Here is a 27,724-nt window from a genome sequence, read left to right as displayed (position 1 = left end):
CAGGGCTCCCTTCCTCACACGAGTCAGGATGGGATCTAAGTTCATGGCAGATTGGTAAAGAGGAAGAAATATTGGAAAGCACCACTGTGTGAGGTTGGGCAAATCAGTTAATGTCCCCAAAGCTTGATTCTCTTCCTCTGCAAATTGAGGATAAGAGAATAATTCTGTCTTGCCAACCTCACAGCATTGACCTGAGGATTACATGAGAGACAGTAGGTAAACGTGATGTGTGGAAGGTATTGTTATTATACCTACAGAGAAAGTCCATGATCTGTAATTTGAACATCTGCTCTGCTCTTTCCTTCTCTAATTCAAGCATTGTTATACATAAGCCCTATTCTCATACCACATCCTGCTCCATTTGTAAATCAACATGTTGATAGGCATTCTGCTGCATATAATTAGACTTTTGCCAGTTTGCCTTGTATGTGTCAGTTCCTTGCAGTCTGATCAGCTGGGAATTTTGAGAAGCCATTACTTGACCTAAAAGCAGAGGATAAGCTCTGAGATCTGGTGACTCCACACAATACCCTGGAAAGCTCTGCTTGACCTTGGCCACCACTGCTTCCTGCAGAAATACCTTCACTAAAGAGCCATTTATCATTCCCTCAGCTCTAACTGAAGACTGATATTAAAAATACCACTGGAAAGAAAGAGTGGCTGTAAGAGCTTGCGGATTGGGAATCAGAAACATCTGACTCAAACCCTTCACCACTGAAAGCTGTGGAACCTTCTGAATGTTAAACCTTATGCTCTTTGAGCCTCAGTTTTTTCTTTTCTAAACTTCACAATTATGATTGAAATTAAATTATATATATACAAAGAGAGAGAGAGAGAGAGAGAGTGCTAGTGCCTATAGAGTACATTACCCAAAAAAAAAAAGAGTAAATTTTACCATCATTAATATTCATCAGAAAACTTGCCAGTACCTTCAGCCATCATCTACTATGGTACAAAAAGTCCATAACAGCAAGTGACCACATGACAAACTGCTCTTAGAAATCAGAGGCAGTGAAAAGAATCACCCCTAAAGAATAACCTGTTTATTAGATGAGTAAATTTATCTTTACTCATTTAGGAGAAAATATCAAAACCTTCTCTGCCTACAAAATCCCAGAGCTTCTCATGGAGTCCAAATCCAAGCTACCGCTGCTACTGCTAAGTCACTTCAGTTGTGTCTGACTCTGTGCGACCCCATAGACAGCAGCCCACCAGGCTCCCCCGTCCCTGGGATTCTCCAGGCAAGAACACTGGAGTGGGTTGCCATTTCCTTCTCCAGCGCATGAAAGTGAAAAGTGAAAGTGAAGTCACTCAGTCGTGTCCGACTCTTAGCAACTTCATGGACTGCAGCCTACCAGGCTCCTCCGTCCATGGGATTTTCCAGGCAAGAGTACTGGAGTGGGCTGCCACTGCCTTCTCCACAAATCCAAGCTGGACTTTGCTACAGAATGGCCAGAAGAAGCAGCATCCCATGTCAGAGCTGTTCACCAAGGTTCAACTGAGAGAGAAGCTGTCTTTGTTCCCAGACTAGTTACATGAGTGCCAGTGTGTACAGAGACGTGCCAAGAGGTTGTTGTCATTGTTCAGTCACTCAGTCATGTTCCACTCTGCGACCCAATGAACTGCAGCACACCAGGCTTCCGTGTCCTCACCATCTCCCAGGGCTTGCTCAAACTCATGTCCATTGAGTTGGTGATACCATCCAACCACCTCATCCTCTGTTGTCCCCTTCTCCTCCTGCCTTCAATCTTTCCCAGCATCAGGGTCTTTTCCAATGAGTCAGTTCTTCGCACCAGGTGGCCAAAGTATTGGAGCTTCAGCATCAATCCTTCCAATGAATATTCAGGACTGATTTCCTTTAGGATTAACTGGTTTGATTGCCTTGCAGTCCAAGGGACTTTCAAGAGTCTTCTCCAACACCACAGTTCAAAAGCATCAATTCTTCAGTGCTCAGCCTTCTTTATGGTCCAACTCTCACATCCATACATGACTACTGGGAAAACCATGCCTTTGACTAGACCGACCTTTGTCGGCAAAGTTAATGATTCTGCTTTTTAATACACTGTCTAGGTTGGTCATAGCTTTTCTCCCAAGAAGCATCTTTTAATTTCACGGCTGCAATCACCATCTGCAGTGATTTTGGAGCCCAAGAAAACAATGTCTGTCACTGTTTCCATTGTTTCCCCATCTATTTGCCATGAAGTGATGGGACTGGATGCCATGGTCTTAGTTTTCTGAATGCTGAGTTTAAGCCAGCTTTTTCACTCTCCTCTTTCACCTTCATCAAGAGGCTCTTTAGTTCCTTTTCACTTTCTGCCATAAGAGTGGTGTCATCTGCATATCTGAGGCTATTGATATTTCTCCTGGCAAACTTGATTCCAACTTGTGCTTTATCCAGCCCAGCATTTTGCATAATGTACTTTGCATATAAGTTAATAAGCTGAGTGACAATATACAACCTTGACATACTCTTTTCCCAATTTTGAACCAGTCCACCATTCCATGTCTGATTCTAACTGTTGCTTCTTGACCTGCATACAGGTTTCTCAGGAGGCAGGTAAGGTGGCCTGGCATTCCCATCTCTTTAAGAATTTCCCACAGTTTGTTGTGATCCACACAAAAACTTTAGCATAGTCAATGAAGCAGAAGTAGATGAAGAAGTAGCCAAGAGCTTAGGGGATGAAGAAACCAATAGAACCAGCCCTAATCTTGAGGAGTGCCCTGTCTGGGGTTGGAGTAGGAGGATGAAGACCCTGCCTTCAGGGAAACCCCAGTGTGATGGTGCAGACATAGTCTATGTCCTTCGGGAGTCTTTGGGGAGACAAAAAGGTCCAAAACAGGATGCAGTGTTATTTTTTCTGCTAAGAGGTCCAGAGCCAAATTCAATGGTCATTTTAGGAAGCACTTAATCATACCCTTTTAATATAATTATCTTCTCCCTTTCTCAGTGTGGCTTCTGATCATTATAACTTTAACACTCATATTACATATAAGGTTTCATGCCCCAGGCTTCCTGGTGGTTCAGTTGGTAAAGAATCTGACTGCAATGCAAGGAGACCCAGGTTTGAACCCTGGGTCAGGAAGATCCCCTGGAGAAGTAAATGGCAACCCACTCTAATATTCTTGCCTGGGAAATCCCATGGACAGAGGGGCCTTGCAGGCTACAGTCCATGGGGTCACAGTGAGTCAGATACAACTTAGCGACTAAACCCCCACCACCACACATCATCCACCTCACTTTAAAAAATATTTGTTTATTTACTTGGCTGCATCAGGTCTTAGTTGTGGCACACAGGTGCAGCTGCTCCAAGGCATATGGGATCTTAGTCCCCCTATCAGGGGTTGAACCCATGTCCCCTGCATCAAAAGATGATTCTTAACCACTGGACCACCAGGGATTACCAGGGAAGTCCCCTATCCTTCCCTTTAAAAGTAGGAGCATAAATAACTTAAAATTCTAGAAAATTATGAACCAGAGACAGTGGGGGTGGGTTTGAGTCCCATCAGGACTGAGGAGTTTTGTTCCTATAACAGGTCCACAGGTCAGGGTGGCCATCACAGGTTCCTCTGCCCAGGCCTGGGTCTACATGTAGGATAGTCTTCATTTCCACACTAGAGAGATGTCTTCAAAAGGCAAATTCCCAGTGGCCTGTCCCAAATCTCGTGTCAGGATTTCCAGAGGTGTGGCCTTGGAAACTACAGGCTTAACAAGGGCCCCCATACGATTCATATCATCAGGGAACTTTGGGAAACACTAGGCCAATTTTTTCCTTTGAGGGTGGTGAGAGGACCATCAGAACACCTAGTGGAGCTTCTTAAAATGCAGATTCCTGAACCCCTCAGTAGGACCTACTGATTCAGAATTTCCAGGAGCAAGCCTTGGAATATGCATTTTTATGAGCACCCAAAGTGATGTGTATGGGTAGATATTCACTCGTCAGCCCTTCTGCAGTGTGAACTACAGGTCACAAGGGGGCCAGGTCAGACTGTCCAGTCAGTCTGTTTTAGGTGGCAGAAGTGAATGAGATGATTAAAATGTATCTCCTTCTATAGGCAGTCAAGCAGTATAAATCCCTAAACCATCAGTTCAGTTCACTCAGTTGTGTCTGACTCTTTGCGACCCCATGAACTGCAGCACCAGGCCTCCTTGTCCATTGCCAGCTCCCAGAGTTTACTCAAACTCATGGCCATTGAGTTGGTGATGTCATCCAACCATCTCATCCTCTGTTGTCCCCTTCTCCTCCTGCCTTCAATCTTTCCCAGCATCAGGGTCTTTTCCAATGAGTCAGTTCTTTGCATCAGGTGGCCAAAGTATTGGAGTTTCAGCTTTAGCATCAGTCCTTCTAATGAATATTCAGGACTGATTTCCTTTAGGATGGACTGGTTGGATCTCCTTGCAGTCCAAGGGACTCTCAAGAGTCTTCTCCAACACCAGAGTTCAAAAGCATCAATTCTTTGGTGCTCAGCTTTCTTTATAGTCCAACTCTCACATCCACACATGACTACTGGAAAAAAAGCTTTGACTAGATGGACCATTGTTGGCAAAGTAACGTCTCTGCTTTTTATTTATTTATTTATTTATTTTACGTCTCTGCTTTTTAATATGATATCTAGGTTGGTCATAACTTTTCTTCCAAGGAGCAAGGGTCTTTTAAATTCATGGCTGCAGTCATCATCTGCAGTGATTTTTGAGCCCAAGAAAATAAAGTCTGTCACTGTTCCCACTGTTTCCCCATCTATTTGCCATGAAGTGATGGGACGAGATGCCATGGTCTTAGTTTTCTGAATGTTGAGTTTTAAGCCAACTTTTTCACTCTCCTCTTTCACTTTCATCAAGAGGCTCTTTAGTTGTTCTTCTCTTTCTGCCATAAGGGTGGTGTCATCTGCATATCTGAGGTTATTGATATTTCTCCCAGCAATCTTGATTCCAGCTTGTGCTTCATCCAGACCAGCGATCTCAAGATGTACTCTGTATATAAGTTAAACAAGCAGTGGTGACAATATACAGCCTTGACATACTCCTTTCCCTATTTGGAACCAGTCTGTTGTTCCACATCCAGTTCTAACCCTCCACCATAGGCAATGCTATCTTGTAGAGCTCTAAATTTTTACATATCACCTTCCTTCAGAAGCACTAATGCTCTGACAGAGGGCTCCCTTGCCATCTCTCTGGTGCTTTTACACAGTGGAATTAAAGTTTAGGGATCTTTGAATTTTCCTGGTTGTCCAGTAGTTTAGAATCTGCCTGCCAATAGAGGGGACACAGGTTCAATCCCTGGTCCAGGACAAGATTCCACATGTACGTGCGCTGTATCACAACTACTTAGCCTGCGCTCTAGAGTCCATGTGCGGCAACTACTGGAGTCCCTGCGCCTAGAGCTGGTGCTCCACAAGAGAAACTACCACAATGAGAAGCCTTCGCACTGCAAAGAAAAGTAGCCCCTGCTCACTGCAACTAGAGAAAGCCTGTGCACGGTAATGGAAACCCAATAGAGCCATAAATAAATAAATAAGTAAAAGCTTAAGGATCTTTGTTTCCAGATCTTCTCAGGCACCAGTGTCCTGTTGTTCTGTCCCCTTAGTACACGCCTTATAGGGCCAGCTCTCAGGTCAAGTGCCCTGGACCTAAGTAAGCTAGGCTGGCAGAGGACAAAAGGTATGGAGATCAACCTTTTCATGATTAACATGGTTCTACTTCCAGGGCCGGCATTAGTGACTGTCTCAATTTCAGCCAGAAGTGGAAAACAAGGCAAAGTGTACTTAAAGCAGTGGGGCCAGATCAGTCATAGTAGAAACATATCAATACATTGCAAGGGGGTCACATTTTGACTGTGGTGAGTCTTTTTTTAAAATGTATTTATTTTGGACTGTGCTAGGTTTTCGTTGCTGTGTGCAGGCTATCTTTAGTTGTGGCAAGCAGTGGCTACTCTTCATTTCGGCATGCAGGCTTCTCATTGTGGTGGGTTCTTTTCTTGCAGAACACAGGCTGTAGGCATGGGGCTTCAGTAGTTGTGGTAGATGGGCTTAGTTGCCCCTCAGCATGTGGATCTTCCCGGACCAGGGACTGAACCCATGTCTCCTGCATTGGTAGGCGGATTTTTTACTACTGAGCCAGGAGGGAAGCCCTGAGGTGAGTCTTAACTGTCTACTTACCTGCATGATTTTATGAATCTATCTGCCCACCTACCTACCCAATATTCCAGAAATATATGTAGAGTGCCTGCCAATGCTCTAGACACATGAAGGGAATATAAGTGGGCCTACCTAGTTCCTCTCACATCCTCTTTGGCCAGAGATCAGGCAGTGACTGTATGCTTCCTGATCTTGCATACACAGGTCTTTCAAAGCACCTGTATGGCTTCTGCCAGGCCTTGGGTCCAGTCGGGCTGGAGTGGCAACCACCAGCAGGTCTTTCAGGGAAACATCAAGGCCGTGAGAATTCTGTAAGAAGAGGAAGGAGGGCACATCCAGCTGCCTCTTCTCGCCAGAGCTTCGGCTGCAAAAGTAGGACTCCCGGGGCAGGGAAGGGTTTTCTGGAAAGGCAAAGTCATTGGCATCATCAATCTGTGCTGCTGGGCTCAGCATAAATTCTTGGTGAAAGACACCTCCCACTAGGGTCTCCTGCTTAAAACTGGCTGAAGTTCCTTAATTAGAATCAGCCACTGTGCCATTCTTTTAAACAGTTTCTCTTCCCTTTTTTTTTTTTCCAGACTTAACACCCCAAACTTGTATAGGCTCAGCTGAATGGGCTTCATCTGAATAAGAACCAGAAAAGATTGAAAAGGGTACTTAGACATAGCATTCTATTTTTATCACTTTTTTTTTTTTTTTTTTTTTTGCTTTCCCATTAAGGCTAGAGACTCCCTAAGTACAAAGACTATGTCTCCACTATCAGACTGGGATCTCCCTGAAGGCAGGGGCTTCAGCCCCCCTCAGATGGGGCACGCCCCAAGATTAGGCTGGTTCTGTTGGTTTCTTCATCCCCTATGCTCTCGGCACATCTTCAAACACACTGGCACTCACGTGACTGGTCACTCAGCACCAGCTTTGGGTTGTAGTGAGCTGGGAACAAAGACAGCTTCTCTCTCAGTTGAACCTTGGTGAACAGCTCTGACATGGTATGCTGCTTCTTCAGGCTATTCTTTAGCAAAGTCCAGCTTGGATTCGGACTCCACGAGAAGCTCCGGGATTTTGTAGGCAGAAAACTGTTTGATACTTTTTCTGGGATGAGGTGCCAAGGCACCTGCTGTGGCTTGCATTTAAAGGAGGCCACCCTGTCCATCTTTGGGCTGCTACACTCAGAGCTGGCTGTCATGGTCACATTCAGCAGACATTCAGGGGTGTCTGAGACCTGGGTGGTAGATTCTGGGAAGGCTTCTACTGAAGTTAGAGGCTGGAAGAGAAAATGGTCCAAAATGAGATTATGAAAAGCTAAGGGCTCCTTCCTATGCCCCTTTTAATTAAAACAAACAGATGAAGAGCTGAATTCATGAGCAATAAGAAAGATTTTGGTCAGAACAGTTTCTAACCATGAGTTGGTTAAACACTAAGGCGGAAGATGGTGGGGAATGTCCACAGGGCTTCCTCTGGAGGTCTTTAAATGTGAGAGAGACTTTAAACACTAGAGACTGGTAATCAGAGAAATAGGTATTATTTTACAACTATTAAACTGGCAAAAAATAGAAAGCTGGATATCAGTGTTGGTGGAATGCAAGGGAGCTACAGGGATGCTCATGCACTGCTGATGAGAATGTAGGTTGGTCCAGACACTCTGGTGAACCATCTAGAAAGATAAGTAAGATAAGATTACAATCCGCACACTGCAATGAAGAGGAGCCCTTGCTCACCACTACAGAAAACCTGCATGCAGCAACAAAGACCCAGTGCAGTCAAAAATTAATAAATAAGATTACAAGTACCTTGTGACCCAACAATTCAGCTCCTAGCTATAGATGCTAAATAAGTTATAAGATCGCTCCTTTTAATAAAGTATGTAGTGCTTTTTGTCATACATTGACATGAATCAGCCATTACAATACTGTAAAGTAATTAGCCTCCAACTAATAAAAATAAATGAAAAAAAAAAAAGAACAAACAAACAAAGTATGTATACCAATGTTCCCAGCAACATTATTCACAATAGGCAAAAGGTGGATACAGCCCAAATGTGCACCAACAAATGAATGGATAAACAAAACGTGGTATAGGCACAGTGCAATATTATTACCATCCTCAAAAGGAAGGAAATTCTGATATATGCTACAACATATACAAACTCTGAACAGATTATGCTAAGTGAAATAAAGTTAAAGTGTTAGTCGCTCAGTGATGTCTGACTCTTTGCGACCCCATGGACAATAGCCCACCAGGCTCCTCTGTCCATGGGAGTCTCCAGGCAAGAATACTAGAGCGGGTTGCCATTCCCTTCTGCAGGGGATCTTCCTGACCCAGACTTCGAACCTGGATATTCTGCATTGCCAGCAGATTCTTTATCATCTGAGCCACCAAAGAAGCTCTCAAAGTGAAATAAACCAGACACAAAGTACAATTATTATATGATTCTCTTTATATGAGGTATAAATAAATATTTAGAAATAAGTCCATAATTGGGGTTGAGACTTTAAAATCCATCTCTCAGCAATTGATATAAAAAGCAGAAATCAAATTAGTCTGGATATGGAAAATCTGAGTGACCCTATATACCAGGGTGATGGAATTGATATATATAACACTATACTCAGCAACTGTAGAATACACCTTCTTTTCAAGTGCCCATGGAATATTCATCAAGGTATTGCTGGGCTGTAAAATAAGACGATAAATTTTAAGACACTGAAATTTTATCAAAGCATTGTACAAACCACAAAGGAATCAAATTAGAAACTAATAGCAATAAGCCACAGGACTGGAAAAGGTTGGTTTTCATTCCAATCCCAAAGAAAAGCAATGCCAAACAATGTTCAAGCTACCACATAATTGCACACATCTCACACGCTAGCAAAGTAATGCTCAAAATTCTCCAAGCCAGGCTTTAACAGTATGTGAACAGTGAACTTCCAGATGTTCAAGCTGGATTTAGAAAAGGTAGAAGAACCAGAAATCAAATTGCAAACATCTGTTGGATCATAGAAAAAGCAAGAGAATTCCAGAAAAACATCTACTTTTGCTTTATTGACTATGCCAAAGCCTTTGACTGTGTGGAGAGATGGGAATACCAGACCACCTGACCTGCCTCCTGAGAAATCTGTATGCAAGTCAAGAAGCAACAGTTAGAATCCGACATGGAACAACAGACTGGTTCCAAATTGGGAAAGGAGTACATGAAGGTTGTATATTGTCACCGTGCTTATTTAACTTACATGCAGAGTACATCATGAGAAACTCGGCTAGATGAAGCACAAGCTGGAATCAAGATTGCCGGGAGAAATATCAGTAACCTCAGATATGCAGATGATACCACCCTTATGGCAGAAAGAGAAGAACAACTAAAGAGCCTCTTGATGAAAGTGAGAGAGGAGAGTGAAAAAGTTGGCTTAAAACAACATTCATAAAGCAATTATCCTTCAATAAAAAATAAATTAATTTTAAAAACTCAACATTCAGAAAACTAAGATCATGGCATCTGGTCCCATCACTTCATGGCAAATAGATGGGGGAACAATGAAAAGTGACAGACTTTCTTTTCTTGGGCTCCAAAATCACTGCAGATGGTGACTGTACCCATGAAATTAAAAGATGCTTGCTCCTTGGAAGAAAAGCTATGACCAACCTAGATAGCATATTAAAAAACAGACATTACTTTGCTGACAAAGGTCCGTCTACTCAAAGCTATGGTTTTTCCAGTAGTTGTGCATGGATGTGAGAGTTGGACCATAAAGAAAGCTGAGCACTGAAGAATTGATGCTTTTGAACTGTGGTGTTGGAGAAGACTCTTGAGAGTTCCCTGGACTACAAGGAGATCAAACTAGTCAATCCTACAGGAAATCAGTCTGAATATTCGTTGGAAGGACTGATGCTGAAGCGGAAACTCCAATACTTTGGCCACCTGATGCAAAGAACTGATGCAAAGACCCTGATGCTGGGAAAGACTGAAGGCAGGAGTGGGAGAAGGGGACGATAGAGAATAAGATGGTAAGGATGGCATCACCGACTCAATGGACATGAGTTTGAGCAAACTCCGGGAGTAGGTGATGAACAGGGAAGCCTGGCATGCTGCAGTCCATGGGGGTCGCAGAGTCGGACATGACTAAGTGACTGAACTGACTCAATAGCAATAAGATATCTAGAAAACTCTTAAGTATTAGAAAATTATACAATATACTTCTAGGTCACCCATGGAACAAAAATGAAATCACAAGGAAATCAGAAAAATATTCCAAACAATGAGAAAAATGCAACATATCAAAATTTATGATATGAAGATAATCTGGTATTTACAGGGAAATTTATAGTGCTAAACACATATTAGATAGGAAGAAAGGCTTACAGTAAATAATCTAACTTTTCACTTTAAGAAACTAGAAAATAGTGATTGAATTAAACAAAAAGTTAATAGAAAAAAAGGAAATAATAAAGATAGCACTGGGGAAAAAAGGAAATAATAAAGAAAACACTGGTCTTCCCAGGTGGCTCAGTGGTAAAGAATCCTCCTGTCAAGCAGTAGATGCAGGTTTAATCCCAGGGTCAGAAAGATCCCCAGGAGAAGGAAATGGCAACCCACTCCAATTTTTTGCCTGGGAAATCCCATGGACAGAGGAGCCTGGTGAGTTACAGTCTATGGAGTCACAAAAGAGTCAGACACGACTTAGCAATGAAACAACAAACAACAACACTGGAAAGCAATAGCAACAGAAAATAAACTGTAGAGAAAGTTAACAAAGCCTAAAATTGGTTCTTTAATTAATAAAATGGATAAGCTCATACTAAGATCAAAATAAAGAGGAAACACAAATGCTTTTATCATCCATGAAAAAGGAGGTATCTTGATGTATCATGCAGACATCAAAGGGATAAGAAAATTTTAAACAAGCAGAAGGGACAGTAGTTTGGTTCTGATTCTAGCTAAGATGAATTAAGCATATTGCATCTATCTTTCCCATAGGCTATTCCTACAAAACCTGCACATAATGCATGCGTAGAATAGTTATCTGACAATTCTGAAAAGTAAACAGTAGCAAGCAGATGGAGGAAGATTTGAGGAAGATGAGAATTCAAAGCACCAGCAAGTCATCAGTGCTGTGCTTAATTGCTCAGTCGTGTCCGATCTTTGAGACCACATGGACTGCAGCCCACCAGGCTCCTCTGTCCATGGGGATTCTCCAGGCAAGAATACTGGAGTGCGTGGCCATGCCCATGCCCTCTTTCATGGGATCTTCCCAATCCAGAGATCAAACCCAGGTCTCCTACATTGCAGGTGGATTCTTTACCATCTGCGCCACCAGGGAAGTTTACTGTTTTTTCCTTCAGTATGCCCTGACCTGAACTCAAAGCAATTCAAAATTCAAAAGTGGGTACTGGGGAATATTCACTAGTTTGTTGTCTTTTTTTAGATTCTACATATAAGTGATATCGTACAGTATTTGTCTTTCTCTGTCCGACTTATTTCATTTAGCTAACGTCCATCAAGTCCATCCATGTTGCTGCAAATGGCAAAATTTTGTCCTGTTTATGGCTAAGTAACTAACATTCCTTAGCCAGCTAAGTAATTCCTTAGACAGAGAAAGCTCTAAGAGAACCTTCTAGTTGTGGCTCTTCTTTTCTTTTCTCTACTCTCTTTGCCCGCATGTCCATGATGAAAATCCTGAGGTCGATTTCAGTAATGAATAGAATTCAGTGATTAATAGAATGAGTATACAGAAATTTAATAAGAATATAGAATAACTGAACAACATCAGCAACCAAATTAATCTAACTGACCTACTGCCCAACAGCAGCAAAATATTCTTTTAAAGTGCACATGAAACATTCTCGAGAAGAAACCATGTTCTGGGTCATAACATAAACTTTAATAAATTTTAAAGAACTGAAATCATATAAAGTGTGTTCTCTGATGATATGGAATTAAATTAGAAATCAATAACAGGCACATCCCCAAACAACTGAAAGTTAACACATTTCTCAATTGCCAAGATATGAAAGCAACTTAAGTGCCCAGCAACAGAAAAATAGATAAAGATGTGGTATAACCACACACACATACACACACACATACATACACAAACACACACACACAAAACAATGTTATTTAGCCATAATAAGGACCAAATTTTGCCATTTGCAGCAACATGGATGGCCTTGGAGGACATTATGCTAAATGAAATAAGTCAGACAGAGAAAGATAAATACTGTATGATATCTCTTACGTGTAGAATCTAAATATAAAAGTAAAGAAGCAGACTCACATATAGAGATTAAACTAGTGGTTACCAGTGGTGAGAGGGAAATGGGGAGGGGTAATATAGGGATAGGGGAGTCCGAGGTACAAACTATTAGGTACAAAATAAACTACAAGGATATATTGTACAACATGGGGAATTGAGACAATATTTTATAATAACAATAAATGGAGTGTAACCTTTAAAAATTGTGAATCACTATATTATATATCTATAATTTATATAATATTACACAGCAAATAGAGTTCAATAAAAAAACACAAAAATAAATACAATTAAAAAAATTTTTTTAAATCCACATTTCTAAATAACCCAAGGGTCATAAAGACAATCTCAAGTGAAATTAGAAAACATTTTGGACTAAACAAAAATGAAAATAGATCAAAATTCGTGGTATCTAGTTAAAAGTTGTTCTTAGAAATTTATAGCATGAAGTGTATATATTAGGAAAGAAGGTCTTATTTAACATCCTAAACTTCCCCCTTGAGAAATTAAAAAAACAAAAATAATCCAAAGCAAACAGAACCTAAGTATTGGTGACAAAAATCAATGAAATAAAAAATCAGAAAATAATAGGAAATCGGAAATAATAATAGAAAATAATTTGAAAATAATAGAAAATAAAAAAATCCATGGAAACAAAATTCAGCTCTTTGAAAAGAATAAATTGATAAACTCTTAGTGACACTTACCAAGAAAAAGAAAGTGAAAGAATAAAAAATTACACTATCAGGAATGAAAGAATGTATCACTACAAACTCTGCAGACATTAAAAGGATAATAGGGAACTACTATAAACAACTCTTCACATATAAATCCAACAACTTAGATAAAATTGACCAATATCTTAAAAACCACAAACCACCAAAACTCACTCAAAATAAAATACATAACTATTAAAGAAATTTAATTATAATTTGGTGGTTTAGTTGCTAGGTTGTGTCTGACTCTTGCGATCCCTGTAGCCTGTCAGGCTCCTCTATCCATGGGATTCTCCAGGCAAGAATACTGGAGTGGGTTGCCATTTCCTTCTCTAGGGGATCTTCCCGACCCAGGAATCGAACCCCGGTCTCCTGCATTGCAGGCAGATGATTTACCAACTGAACTATGAGGGAAATATTCCAAAAAAGAAATCACCTGGTTGAGAGCATTTCACTGGAGAACTCTAACTGAATATTTAAATAAGAAATAATGACAATTCTACACAATCTCTTCTAGAAAACAGAAGAGGAGAAAACACTTCCCAATTTATTTTATGGAGCTAACAGACAAAAAAGAAACAAAACTATAGACCAACATCTCTGATGAACACAGATAATAAAAATCCTCAACAAAACATTAGCAAATTGAATGCAGCAATCTGTAAAAAGAACAATACAACATGGCAAAAAGGTCTTATATTCCAGGAATATAAGACTGGCTCAAGATAAAAAATTAATCAATGTAATATACCATATTAACAATGTAAGTAGAAAAACTATATGATTCTATAAATTGGTACCAAAAAAGCACCTGACACAATTCAATATCCATTCATGATTTAAAACAACACTCAGCAAACTAGGAATAGAAGTGAACTTCTTCAAGCTAGTAAAGAACATTGTCAAAAACTACAAATAATGCCATACTTAATGATAAAAAACTGAATGTTTCTCCTTTAAGATTCGAAACAAGATAAGGATGTCTACTCTCCCCTCTCCTATTCAACATTGTTCTAGAAATCCCAGACAGGCAATAAGGCAAGAAAAAGAAATAAGGGCATGAAGATTGAAAATAAAGAAGTAAAACTGTCTTTATTTGAAGATGACATAATTGTTTGATGAAAATTCTATGGAATCAACAAGAACAACAAAATAAAACCTTAAAGAACTTATAAGGCACCTAAGCAATTCAATGAGAAAGGAAGGTCCTTCAGTAAATAGTCTTGTAACTAGATGTGTCTATGGGGATAAAACCCTACTGCCCATCACCTAGCACACTCAAAAGTTAATCTGAGTTGGATTATGGACCTATACACAAAGCTAAAACCATAAAGCGTTTAGAAAAAAACTAGGGAAATATCTCTGACATGGGAATGCATGAAAACTTCTTAAGCAGGACACAGAAAGCAATAACCATAAAAGAAAAATTCATAAGCTTCATCGAAATTGCTTTTTCACTAATCAAAAAACACTATTAAGAAAAAGAATAGGTAGGTTTCCAGAATATATAAAGAGTTCCTACAACACAACAGCAAAAACATTAAAAAATCCCATTTCTCTGGATATATGCCCAGAGAAAAACATGGCCCGAAAAGATACATGCACCCCAGTGTTCACTATAGCGCTGCAGTGTTTACAACGGCCAAGACATGAAAACAACCTAAATGTCCATCAACAGAGGAATGGATAAAGAAGATGTGGTGTACATATATTTATATAATGGAATATTATCCAGCCATTAAAAAGAAAGAGATAAAGCCATTTGCAGCAACATGAATGGACCTAGCGAGTGTCATAATGAGTGAAGTAAGTCAGACAAGGAGGAGAAATATCATATGATATCCCTTACATGTGGAATCAAAAAAGAAATGATATAAACGAACTTACTTACAAAACAGAAAGAGACTCACAGACTTAGAAAATGAACTCATGGTTGCCAGGGGGAAGGGACAGTTAAGGACTTTGGGAAGGTCACGTACCAACTTCTATATTTAAAATGGATAACCAACAAAAACCTGTTGTACAGCACATGGAACTGTGCTCAATGTTACCTGCCAGCCTGGATGGGAGGGGTTGGGGGGAGAATGGCTACCATGTGTATGTATGGCTGAGTCCCTTCACTTGTTCACCTGAAACTATTACAACATTGTTAACTGGCTACACCCCAATACAAGATGTTTTTGGTGTTAAAAAAAATTTTTTTTTTTTTTTTAATCTGGGACTTCCCTGGTGGTCCAGTGGTTAAGAATCCACCTTGTAATGCAGAGGACATGGGTTCTATCGCTGGTCAGGGAACTAAGATCCCACATGCTGCAGTGAGGCTCCCCCGTGCCACAACTAAGACCGAATGCAATAAATAGATATTTTTTTCAAAATCCCATCTCTTAAAAAGGAGAAAGGCAAAAACTTGAACAAACTCCTCATAAAGAAACATACATGAATAACCAATAAACACTTGATGAAGTGCTTGACATGCTTAATCACCAAATTAAAACCGAGATAAGAAATCACAACGTAGCCATTAGAGTGGCTAAAGTTTAGAAGACAGCACCAAATGGTAGCAAACACAGAGCAATTGGTACCTTCATCCGTTGTTGGCTGAAATGTACAAAAGCTATTATAATCACTTTAAATAAAGGCTTTGGTGTTCTTATAAAGTTATACATAGATCTACCCTTTGACCTAACAATCCTTCTCGTAAGTAGTTATCCAAGAGAAAAGAAAACTACGTCCGCAAAAAAACTTATACAGGAATGTTCATAAGAGCTTTAATCACAATAGCAATAAAAGAATAAAAGCTAGGAACAACCCACATGTCCATCAACAGGAGAATGACGAACACACTGCAGTGTATTTGTATAATGGAACAAAATTCAGCAATAAAGAAGAACAAAATACTGATATATCCAACAACATGAATGAATTTCACAGATATAATACTGAATTAAAGGAGTCACACTCAAAATAATATATACTATATTATTCCATTTGCACAAAATTCGAAAATAGGCAAAACTAATCTAAGATGAAAAAAAGAGTCAGGATAGTGGCTGTCTTGGGGACGGATGCAGGGAGCAAAGGTCAATTGCCTGGGAAAGGCCAGAGGGAACTTTGGGGAAATATCAGAAAGTTCTATATCATGATAGGGATATGGATCACACGGGTATATTTATTTGTCAGAATTGTTCAGCTAAAATTTATTATTTTAATGCATGTAAAATCAATCTTAAAAAAGAAAAGAAAAAGTAGAGCTCAATAAGAATAAAAATAGGGCATAGAATGAGATCAATAACCCAGTCACATTTACACAAATTTTAAATGCCAGCATTTTAAAAAATCTCTTCTTTTCAAGGAAACATATGAACAAAAGATGGCGGCTAGGTGAATGGAGATGAGCATAGGGATAAAGTGACAAGTAAATAAAACAGGCAAAGACTTTGAATGAACCAAGTATAGTACAACATCCTGAACCAATGATTTTGATCAAATCAACATGAAATCCAAAAAAAGAAAAAAAATGAATTTTTGCTAGCTGCCTTATTTTGTTATTTCATCAGAGTTAAGTAGTACTGTTTTAAGTCTTAAGTTAAAGTACTGCTTTAATTCTTGGGTTAATGCAAAACACAAACACACACAAAGTGGGGGTCTTAAGAAGTAGCAGTAACATTAAAATAATAGCTAATGCTTACTGACTACTGTGTGTTGAATACCACTCACAGCATTTTTGTGGATCCTTTCATTTAATCCTCATAGTAATCCACTGGTAGGTACTATGATGAAAATTCCATTTTTTAGGTGAGGAAACTAAGGCTTAGGGAGACTAGACTGACTAGATGGAAGTCATGTATATAATAAAAGGAGACCCCAAGAACCCAACAGAGGCAGCCAGATTCCCAAAGTATACTCCTACTCTTAATTATTATAGTAAAAAAAAAAACCCATATAACAAAATTTATCATCATAACCATTTTTAAGTGTATAGTACAGTAGTGTTAACTATATGCACATTGTTGGGCACCAGATCTCTTGAATCTTTTAATTTGCAAAACTGAAATTCTGGACCCGTTAAACATCCCTTTTTCACCCCACCCACCAGCCACTGGCAACCACCACTCTACTTTTTGTTTCTAAGAGTTTGACTACTCTAGATACCTCATATAGGTGGAAGCATGCAGTATTTTGTGTGTGTGTGTGTGTGTGTGGCTGGCTAATTTCACTTTGGAGAAATGTCTATTTAATTAGACATTTTTCCTCCCCACCCCATTTTTTTTCTTTCCTTTGGCTGAATCAGATGGCTGGCAGGATCTTAATTCCTGACCAGGGACTGAACCTGTGCCCTCTACAGTGAAAGCATAGAGTCCTAACCACTGGACCACCAGGGAAGTCCCAGCCTTTGCCCATTTTGTAATCAGGTTGTTTGGTTTTGTTGTTGTTGTGTGTTGTAAGAGTTCTTTATATATTCTGGATATTAATCTCTATCAGATATATAATCTGAAAAGATTTTCTCCCATTCCATGGGTTGTCTTTTTATTTTGTTGATTATTTAAGTCTGATGTAGTCCCACTTATCTATTTGTGCGTTTGCTGCTTGTGCTTTTGGTGTCATATCCAAGAAATCATTGTGAAATCCAAGGTGATAAGGCTCTGAAGCAAACTCTCTTAAAGATGTTTATCAAACTATGGGTTGCAAACCTACCACTACGTCATGAAATTAATTTAGGGGGTTGTAACTGGTATCTTTAAAAGAAAAGATTGAGTCACTCACTATATGCAGCATGGCTAAGCACTGTTTTAAAAACTTTTCTCCAATTGTATGTATGTATATTTGATGGACTATGAAATAAAATGAATTTCTATTATGGGCTCTGGTTAGAAATTTGAAAAACACTGCACTACTCTATACTGCACTTAGACCAAGTGAAGGCCCAACAATGCTGAAGATTTTCCAGTAGAGTCACCACAAAGCTCTTGGTTGGCCTAAGTATAATGAATACAAAAGAACCTGTGTTAGGACTGTCAGTACCACATTTATGTGGCAACTTGGTTTCTACAGAAATAGAAAATCAACTGTCATGTGAAGTTAATATTTTGTGCCGATTTTATTGGTGTTGTTAGTTTTGTTTTTTAATTAATTTTGGCCAGACTGGGTCTTTGGTGCTGAGCACAAGCTTTCTCTAGTTCCAGGGAATGGGTGCTTCTCTTCTTTGTGGTGTGTAGGCTTCTCTTGCTGCAAAGCATGGGTCCTAGAGCGCATGGGCTTCAGCAGTTGCAGCTCACAGGCTCTAGAGCATGAGCTCAACACCTGTGCTGCATAGGCTTAGTTGCCCTGAAGCCTGTGGGATCTTCCTGGAGCAGGGATTGAACCCATGTCCCCTGCTTTGGCAGGCAGATCCTCAACCACTGGAACACCAGGAAGTGCTTTATTCTTGTTTTGTAGCCTTGTAAGAGCTTTAGGTTTCCCTGGTGGCTCGGTGGTAAAGAATCTGCCTGCCAATGCAGGAGACACTGGGTCTTCCCTAGGTCGGGAAGATGCTCTGGAGGAGGAAATGGCAACCTACTCCAGTACTCTTGCCTGGGAAATCCCACGGATAGAGGAGCCTGGTGGGCTACAATGCACAGGGTCGAAAAGATGTGGACACGACTGCAACAACTTAGCATGGAGCAAGAGCTATAGGTGGGCTTCTCTGATGGCTCAGATGATAAAGAATCTACCTGCAATGCGAGAGATGTGGGTTTGATCCCTGGGTTGGGAAGATCCCCTGAAGAAGGAAATGGCTACCCACTCCAATATTCTGGCCTAGAGAATTCCATGGACTGTATAGTTCATGGGGTTGCAAAGAGCAGGACACGACTGAGCAACTTTCACTTCACTTCAAGAGTTATAGGTATTTTTTATACCTATACCTATATTTTATTTTATGCTTGTATATATTAAAAAAATAATTTGTTTACAATTGGAATCTGAAAGAGGTTTCTTTCCATCAAAAGGTGTCCATACATCAATGGAGTTTGAAAGGTGTTGTTGTTGAGGTGCTATACTGAGTTCAACAACAACTTCCTAAAATTTATGTACACCCACAACCTCAGAATGTGACCTTACTTGGAAATAGGATCTTTGCAGATATCAAGTTAAAAATAAGCCCATAGTGGATAAGGGTAAGCCCTAAATCCAATGACTGGTATCCTTATAAAGCCGTGTGAAGAAACACAGAGAAGAAGCACAAGTAAGAAGTCCATGTGATGGCAGAGGCAGAGATTGGACAGCAACCACCAGAATCTAGCAAGAAGCAAGGAAGGATCCTCCCTAGAGAGGGGAGCATGACCCTGTCAACACCTTGTTTTCAGATCTTTAGCTTCTGATCTAAAGAATAGATTTGCGAGAGAAGAGATTTGTGTCTCAAGCCACTAAGTTTATGGTCATTTGTTACAGCAGCCCTACAGAAACTAATACAACAGGTGGTAACCTGCCCAAAAGAGGGCATGCCTCGTTTCTAAAAGCCCTATAGCATAGGTCTAGACTCTTAGCAGGAGTGTCATTCCACAACTTGGACTTCACAAGTGGGGAAATTGAGGCCTGAGAAGGGTAGGCAGCTTACTCAAAGGGCCACAGTAAGTCAGGGGCAGAGAATGGACCAGAAGGCAAGACTCCTGCCACTACCCCACCCCACCCCAGCTCAGTCCTCAGGGGAGGCAGCCTGCCCTACTTACCACAGTGTTGGTGATCGTGTTCACTGCAGAGGTAGACTTGGCTTCCTTCATTTTGGAGATGGGTTTACTGAGCTCTGGCCTGGAGCAGCTGAGAAGGCTTGAATTCCTCAAGTCAGGTACAGAGCTGTAAGGCCTTGAAGATGAAGGCTTACAAGGTGCCGGATCAGCCTCCTCTTTGGGGGCCTCCTGGTCAAGGCTGCTATCTGCTTCATTTTTCTCTGTGTGTCTGACACTCGAGAGCAAGTCAGGTGTGCCGGACACCAATGTCAATGGCTGGAGATACTGGGAAGAAGGAAACCAAACATACAGCCCATGGGAACCGAGCTCTGTCCACTTCTAGATTATCTGCACCCAAGGGTAGGTGCAAAGGAGATCAGGAGGAGAGGAAAGCAATCTGAATCAGTCTCTCTAAGCCGGGGCTCTTAACCTAGGGTTCAAGGACACCCCCTAGAGGGCTCATGGATGGCTTCACGGGGTCTTTGAACCACTTAAAACTGCAGTTACTTATGGCAAGACATTCCATAGCTTTTATCAGATTCTCAGAGGGTCTAGGACCCTAACAAAAAAAAAACAAACTTCTAATCCTGTCACTTCAGGTAAGTCTCTAAGAAGGAGAGAGACGTGCTCACTTCGGCAGCACATATACTAAAATTGGAACGATACAGAGAAGATCAGCATGGCCCTTGCGCAAGGATGACATGCAAATTCGTGAAGCGTTCCATATTTTTGTAAGCTGTTCTTCAACAGACTTCCACCAAGATGGAAAATAAACCGTTGCTAAAAAAAAAAAAAAAAAGAAGAAGGAGAGAGACTGAAAAGTCAACTGAATCTTTCCACTGAGCAAGAAGAGAGAGCTAGGCCAAGAAGGGGGTTCCAGAGACTGAGATTGCGGGACAACTGGACAGCTGGCCCCAGCCTGGAGGCTAGTCCATACTTGGAGCAGAGAGCAGGCTGGAAAGACCAGCTGTGTTCTGCCCCCTGCTGTAATGCTCTGAGGTCCTGCCCCCCAAAGTTTTTCCCTGTAGTCTTCTCTCTCAGTTGTGCCCCTGGCCTGCAGGAACGGGGCATTTCAACCTAAACTGGAGTTGGGGACCATGAGTAAGGTAGTCCTAGAGCCCACTCCCACATGGGGCTGGTCCTCAGCCTCCCAGCCGCTTTTACTCCTACTGGAGGGAGAAGGACAGAACAGCGCGAGTCCTCTCTGCCTGGATGGAGGGATCCTCTGAAGGCCGCAGGGCTCCTTGTGACTTCCAGGCCCCCCTCCTGGGGCCCAGCCCTCCATGTGGCCCCCATTCCTTCAGTGTTTCTGAGCTCTCAGTAGAGATCTTCTCAGCATCCCCCCCTGGACTGGCCCCAGCCGGGGAAGAGTGCTGGGCATGCGCGTTCCCCTCCCATCCACGTTTACTTGTTTGGAGGTCTGGCTGGTGGCAGTCTTGCATTTCTGCTGTTGTTTCTGTCGCCAGCTCTGCCAGCTCTTGCCTCTCGCTTGCTCGCCTGCCGATTCCCCGTGCATCTCTACCCTCTTCTGTTTCATTTGCAAGCATTTTTTCTCTTGTTTCAGTCTCAGCTCCTGGATCAGCCGCCTGCCCAGTAAGGAAGAGTGAGTATCACGCAGGTTAGGGATGGACTATGAATATTACAGACATACTTCTTGAGGGGCAGACAAGACCGGGCAAGGAGGAGGAGTGCTCCATCTTCCCTGCCCCAGTGTGTCCAAATGATTGAGGGTTCCAAAGCAAGAGATGGAGGAGACAGTCCTTCCTCCAACCATACCACTTCCCGTCTGGGATTAGCCCAGGGAGAGATGTGGTGGAGGGCGGCACCCCACTCAACCACCCCATCTCTCTCCTCCCTTCCCAGTATGCCAGATCACACAACCGACAAGTGCTAGGGAGAGGGTCTGGGTAGGAGGATAAAATCAGGGGCTCCCACATCAAACCCCTTCATATGCTGGGCCTCTCTGGCCAATGATGTGATGTAAATAACTCAGTTACAGGACTCAGGGGACAGGGCTTCTAGAGCCTCTTCTGTCATCATCTGCTGGATGATCATTTTTCTGCTCCATGAAATGGGTGAAATGGGATGAGTCCCTTCCAGTCCTTAGATCTGATACCTGAATGAATCTAGGAGGTAGTTCTGAGGGGTTGGGGTTTCTGGGAGTGGGGTTGGGCTGGCTGTCTTAGGGGTGAGTTTGTAGAAACAGCTTCATATCTACTTACCAACATCCCACACCAAGGAACCTTATGATTCCTGGTCCTTGTGAGACTAAAACAACTTCATGGCTGCCCCAAGGTCACACCGTAGGTCAAGCACCATCTCCTCTTCCCCCAACACCCAGCCCCCCTCACCCCAGGAGCCTTCCTACCGGGCATAGACCTCCCGAGCCCTGGAGGTAACTGTATTCTGGAAGAGGGAGTTGTTGTCCTGGAAAAACTTCTCATACTTCTCCGAGTTCACACTGGGGTAAATCAGGCGGAACCCTCCACAGTTTTCCTTTTCATACTTCTCAGTTTTCTCTACACGCACGGCCTGAAAGCCCTTGACTTCCTCTTTCCTGTTGGGAAGCAGAACGCAGGGCTGCAGTTAGGTCTTCTTGGGATCAAGCTTAGAAAGGACATGGCCTTTCCAAGGACACGGGTGTCATCTAGGGCGAGACCAAGGCTTTGCACGCGAGAGTGTTCAACCAGCGTTTCCTAAGTAAAGGAATACACGAACGTTTCCTGAAAGGAGATTCTAGCCCTCCTGGGACAGCTGTTGTCATAACCACTAACAGCTGGTTAGAACAGTCTTCCTGACAGCTCACCAAATTCTCTCCCATTACAAGTAAAGCCCATTTCTCTCTTAGCTTAGCTTCTGATGGGAGGCAGACTGTCACCTTTCCAATCACAGTCCCTGCTACTCTCCTCTGGAGAACCTGGCTAAACTTGAGGGCTTGGATAAACCTGGATAAGCCTAATGAGATTTTATGAGAGCTGATGATCTCACTCCCCCTCAGAGCCCCCCAGGAGGTGGAGGGCGGAGGATCAATAAGCCCTTTTTATAGTAGGGAAACCAGGAGCCCCTGGGCCATCCAGGGCCAAGTCATGACAAGGAGACTGATTCAGGGGATGCTCCTTAGATGATGCTGCCTCCTTCTCCAAGAGTTCAGTGGAAGGCATCCTGGAACGCCAGGCAGCACAAACCTATCAGGCTCTGTATCCAGACCTGACACTTGTCAGCGAGGTGACCTGTACAGGCAGCTCCCCTTCCAGAGTACTGGTCTTCTTAGCTTCAAAAGCAGGACATACAACCCCCCATGCTACCACCTACCCGCCCCCTCCTCACAGGGAAGGCAGTGGACGTGAACGTGCTCCGAGAAACACAGTGCCATCCAAACAGAGATGGCCTGATGCCATGGCCTGGTTCCAGAAGATCAGTTCAAAGGATCAGGCTTGTGAGGAGGGCAGGGGCCACTGTGAGATCTGAAAAGCAGCAAAGCCAAGTCCTTGACAGGCTCTGAGACTTTCTTCTTGCTCTGCAGATGAAGGCCTCTGTTATAAGACGAAGGCAAACGCTATGCAGCAGGGATGAAGTGCTCCCCACAACACAGTGACAAGGGGAGGACAGACGAGTGTTCCCTTTTGTAAAGACAGATGGTTTTACTTTTTCTATCGGTAATCCCTGGATCTCTCCATATGATATTAACAAACTTATATTCATCACATGTACTTATGTCTATAAATTAATCTCCTATTTTTAAGAACAAAGGAATAACCACAAGAAAAACTGTTTAACCTGCCACATCCTGCAAATAGAAATTTATGTTCCAAACAGGATTATCATGTTAGAACTGACCCATGACTGTACCTGGTCTCCCGAGAACGACACTGCTGTAGGAACTGCCCCCGCTGTCTCTCCTCCTCCAAGACCTTCTTTTTGTCACAGCTTCTCAGGTTGATCAGGACCAGAGTATCATAGAGCAGGCTATCCTTTACCTCTTTATCCAACCAGGAGTCAGTGGAGAAGCTCGGAGAGTGGTTTACCTGTGAGGACAAGACGGCAGCTGGGGAGGCTGGGCAGCATGCAAGCAAGGGGTAAAGCTAAGTGCCCCCTCCACGGAGCTACCTGAGCCCACCTAGGGGCCCTGGCTACCATAATGAGTGGAAGAGAGAGGGAAAGAGGGTCTGGACTGGAGCCCTGGTGAAAAAAGGAGGGAGCAGAAACCCCTGAAGTGTGACCATCTTTTATTTCAGTCCTGAATTCCTGAGGAGCATGGCAAGTCTGTCTTTGGTTTCCCCTCCATCTGGGGTGCATCTGCCCCCTCCCATGCACTGTGCACCCCAGAGACCAGATGGAAGAGGGCAGTCCAGAGGGCCAGGCTGTGAGGTGGGGAGGGGAAAGGAGTGATACATGCATTCAGGATCCTGACAGCGGTTAAGGGTCAGGATGGTGGGAGGACTGAAAGGACTCATTCCTGCTCACAGAAGAGTCGATATTGTTCAGAGGCACTATGTGACATTTGAAGACTTCTAGCAGTTTCTGAAGGCTTGCTCCTGGTAGTTTATTCTGCTCTTTGGTAAGAGCTCTAAACGGCCACATTCTCCTTCCCACCCGTACTTGGGAACAAGGGCTAGGAATGGAGGAAAGGCAAGACCCCAGGAATTTGATATGTAATGCTCGGTCCTCCCCTCTGCAGGCTGCCTCTGTATCACTGGCAGCCGTCACCATCACCTCTGACTTGTACCACAGCCCTGCCCTCGCCCCTGCTTCTGGTGTGTACACTGAACGGCCATGGGAGAGGCCTGCTTGCACAAGTCCAGTCAGGAAGAGATGCAGACACCCAGAAGCTTCTCTTCCTCCTCTTCCCACCACTCCATGGGGCTGGAGGAGACAGGAAACTCACTGAGTGGCTCCCCGCCCTTTTCCATGCCCACAGACACTAGGTTGTTCTCTGCTGGTGCTTGGAACTGAATCCAGGCCCCAGATAGCCAGGCCCAGTAGCTCCATCTGATCTCAAATATCCTCCACCCAAATTTGATGAAGAACAAAGTCTCCTTTCTGTGACAGAGACAACTCTGTTTGAAACGGTAGAGCTGTCTTTAGAGTCACTCTGTGCCTGAGATCAGAGCTTCTAAGTCTGGGTGGACCTCAAGAAAGCACAAGGAATTCTCTAATTCCCGGCCGTCTACCTCCCTCTGGTGGCCACTTTTCAGCAACGGGAGACGCCCCAGGCAGCAAGCGCCAGGGAGGCCGTTGCTCAGCAAGTGGATTACAACATCCTAGCTGAGCCAGGAGGGCGGAGGGATGGGACTGACCCCAGTAACAGGTGCCAGCTTCACCCCTCACCCCAACCTCCCTACCTCCAGCAGCCAGGGCTTCAGTTTGTGATCTAACAAAATGTCAAAGCCCAGGATTTCAAAGCAGGCGCTGTTGAGTGTGTGGTGGGGAAAGCAGGTGTGGTAGTTATGCTTGATGATGGGGTAGGCCGAGATGATCGTCTTGATAATAACGTCCTCAACGTCTCTCCAGATCTGCGCCACGTTGTAGCCATGGCTCTCCATGTACATGTTGAAGGTGGAGAGCTTCCTGGAAGGAAACCATGGGCCGTGAGGCAGGGCAGCCCACCTCTGGTCATCTAAGGCCATAAAATGCTGGAAACTAGAAACTTCTAGAGAGGATAAAGCCCCAAAGCCAGTGGGAGGGACACTCAGGAGCAAGGGTAATAGCTGTCAGCTCAGGAGGACCCGTAGGAGAAAACATCTGTGGGCTGGGGCAGGGATTGAGTATCCCGGTAGAAAGCTTAATGGATGAATTTTAAAAATTGCAAAAACCAACACCCTGGAGAAACATACCGTGTTCATGGATTGGAAGAATGAATATTGTCAAAATGGCTATTCTACCCAAAGCAATCTATAGATTCAATGCAATCCCTATCAAGCTACCAACGGTATTTTTCACAGAACTAGACCAAAGAATTTCACAATTTGTATGGAAATACAAAAAACCTCAAATAGCCAAAGTAATCTTGAGAAAGAAGAATGGAACTGGAGGAATCAACCTGCCTGACTTCAGACTCTACTACAAAGCCACAGTCATCAAGACAGTATGGTACTGGCACAAAGACAGAAATATAGATCAATGGAACAGAATAGAAAGCCCAGAGATAAATCCACGAACCTATGGACACCTTATCTTTGACAAAGGAGGCAAGGATATACAATGGAAAAAAGACAACCTCTTTAACAAGTGGTGCTGGGAAAACTGGTCAACCACTTGTAAAAGACTGAAACTAGAACACTTTCTAACACCATACACAAAAATAAACTCAAAATGGATTAAAGATCTAAATGTAAGACCAGAAACTATAAAACTCCTAGAGGAGAACACAGGCAAAACACTCTCCGACATAAATCACAGCAAGATCCTCTATGACCCACCTCCCAGAATATTGGAAATAAAAGCAAAACTAAACAAATGGGACCTAATGAAACTTAAAAGCTTTTGCACTACAAAGGAAACTATAGTAAGGTGAAAAGACAGCCCTCAGATTGGGAGAAAATAATAGCAAATGAAGAAACAGACAAAGGATTAATCTCAAAAATATACAAGCAACTCCTGCAGTTCAATTCCAGAAAAATAAATGACCCAATCAAAAAATGGGCCAAAGAACTAAACAGACATTTCTCCAAAGAAGACATACAGATGGCTAACAAACACATGAAAAGATGCTCAACATCACTCATTATTAGAGAAATGCAAATCAAAACCACAATGAGGTACCATTACACACCAGTCAGGATGGCTGCTATCCAAAAGTCTACAAGCAATAAATGCTGGAGAGGGTGTGGAGAAAAGGGAACCCTCTTACACTGTTGGTGGGAATGCAAACTAGTACAGCCACTATGGAAAACAGTGTGGAGATTTCTTAAAAAACTGGAAATAGAACTGCCATATGACCCAGCAATCCCACTTCTAGGCATACACACTGAGGAAACCAAATCTGAAAGAGGCACATGCACCCCAATGTTCATCGCAGCACTGTTTATAATAGCCAGGACATGGAAGCAACCTAGACGCCCATCAGCAGATGAATGGATAAGGAAGCTGTGGTACATATACACCATGGAATATTACTCAGCCATTAAAAAGAATTCATTTGAATCAGTCCTAATGAGATGGATGAAACTGGAGCCCATTATACAGAGTGAAGTAAGCCAGAAAGATAAAGAACATTACAGCATACTAACACATATATATGGAATTTAGAAAGATGGTAAAGATAACCCTATATGCAAAACAGAAAAAGAGACACAGAAGTACAGAACAGACTTGAACTCTGTGGGAGAAGGTGAGGGTGGGATGTTTCAAAAGAACAGCATGTATACTATCTATGGTGAAACAGATCACCAGCCCAGGTGGGATGCATGAGACAAGTGCTCGGGCCTGGTGCACTGGGAAGACCCAGAGGAATCGGGTGGAGAGGGAGGTGGGAGGGGGGATCGGGATGGGGAATACGTGTAAATCTATGGCTGATTCATATCAATGTATGACAAAACCCACTGAAATGTTGTGAAGTAATTAGCCTCCAACTAATAAAAAATAAAGAAAGAAAGAAAAAAAGACTGCAGAATCCAGAGCAAATAAAAGGTCATTTTGCCTAAACCTTGAAAAAAAAAAAAACCAACACCCCACATCACAATGTTGCTTTGGTAGCAATGGTTTCTTAGCTGTTGGTGTTCATTAGAAGCACTTAAGGAGTCTTTTAAGACCACTGATATCTGAGTTCCACTTCGACTGTCTGAGGGGACTCTGGGGACACTAAAGACACAGAAATGTTGTTAATTTTGTTCAATGTTAACCCCTAAAGGGAAGCCCAGAGGGAAAAGGCAACCCCAGGGCATTTCCACAGATAGGGTTACCCACTGTCCCAGGCAAACCAGAT

General features: G+C 42.5%; 1 protein-coding gene and 1 non-coding gene across 2 annotated transcripts in view; one reads left to right on the top strand and one right to left on the bottom strand.

Moving 5' to 3' along the window:
- The window catches only part of TTLL6 (tubulin tyrosine ligase like 6), a 39,209-nt gene that overhangs the window by 2,007 nt on the left and 9,478 nt on the right, over positions 1-27,724 (bottom strand). The window contains exons 7-13 of the mRNA XM_061141114.1: positions 25,143-25,368; positions 23,650-23,825; positions 22,169-22,357; positions 21,209-21,386; positions 19,804-20,085; positions 7,024-7,393; positions 6,265-6,533 (exon numbers count right to left, since the gene is read on the bottom strand). Of these exons, the coding sequence (XP_060997097.1) occupies positions 6,265-6,533; positions 7,024-7,393; positions 19,804-20,085; positions 21,209-21,386; positions 22,169-22,357; positions 23,650-23,825; positions 25,143-25,368 (1,690 nt within the window). The remainder of the gene's footprint in view (positions 1-6,264; positions 6,534-7,023; positions 7,394-19,803; positions 20,086-21,208; positions 21,387-22,168; positions 22,358-23,649; positions 23,826-25,142; positions 25,369-27,724) is intronic.
- LOC133058043 (U6 spliceosomal RNA) lies at positions 20,425-20,531 on the top strand. The gene has a single exon (XR_009693168.1). It is a non-coding gene; the product is annotated as a U6 spliceosomal RNA (small nuclear RNA).

The sequence above is a fragment of the Dama dama genome, chromosome 5 (genome assembly GCF_033118175.1).
Source record: "Dama dama isolate Ldn47 chromosome 5, ASM3311817v1, whole genome shotgun sequence".
Classification (NCBI taxonomy): Eukaryota; Metazoa; Chordata; class Mammalia; order Artiodactyla; family Cervidae; genus Dama; species Dama dama.
Note: the sequence above shows the minus strand (reverse complement) of the source record. Positions and strands in the feature narration are given on the sequence as shown.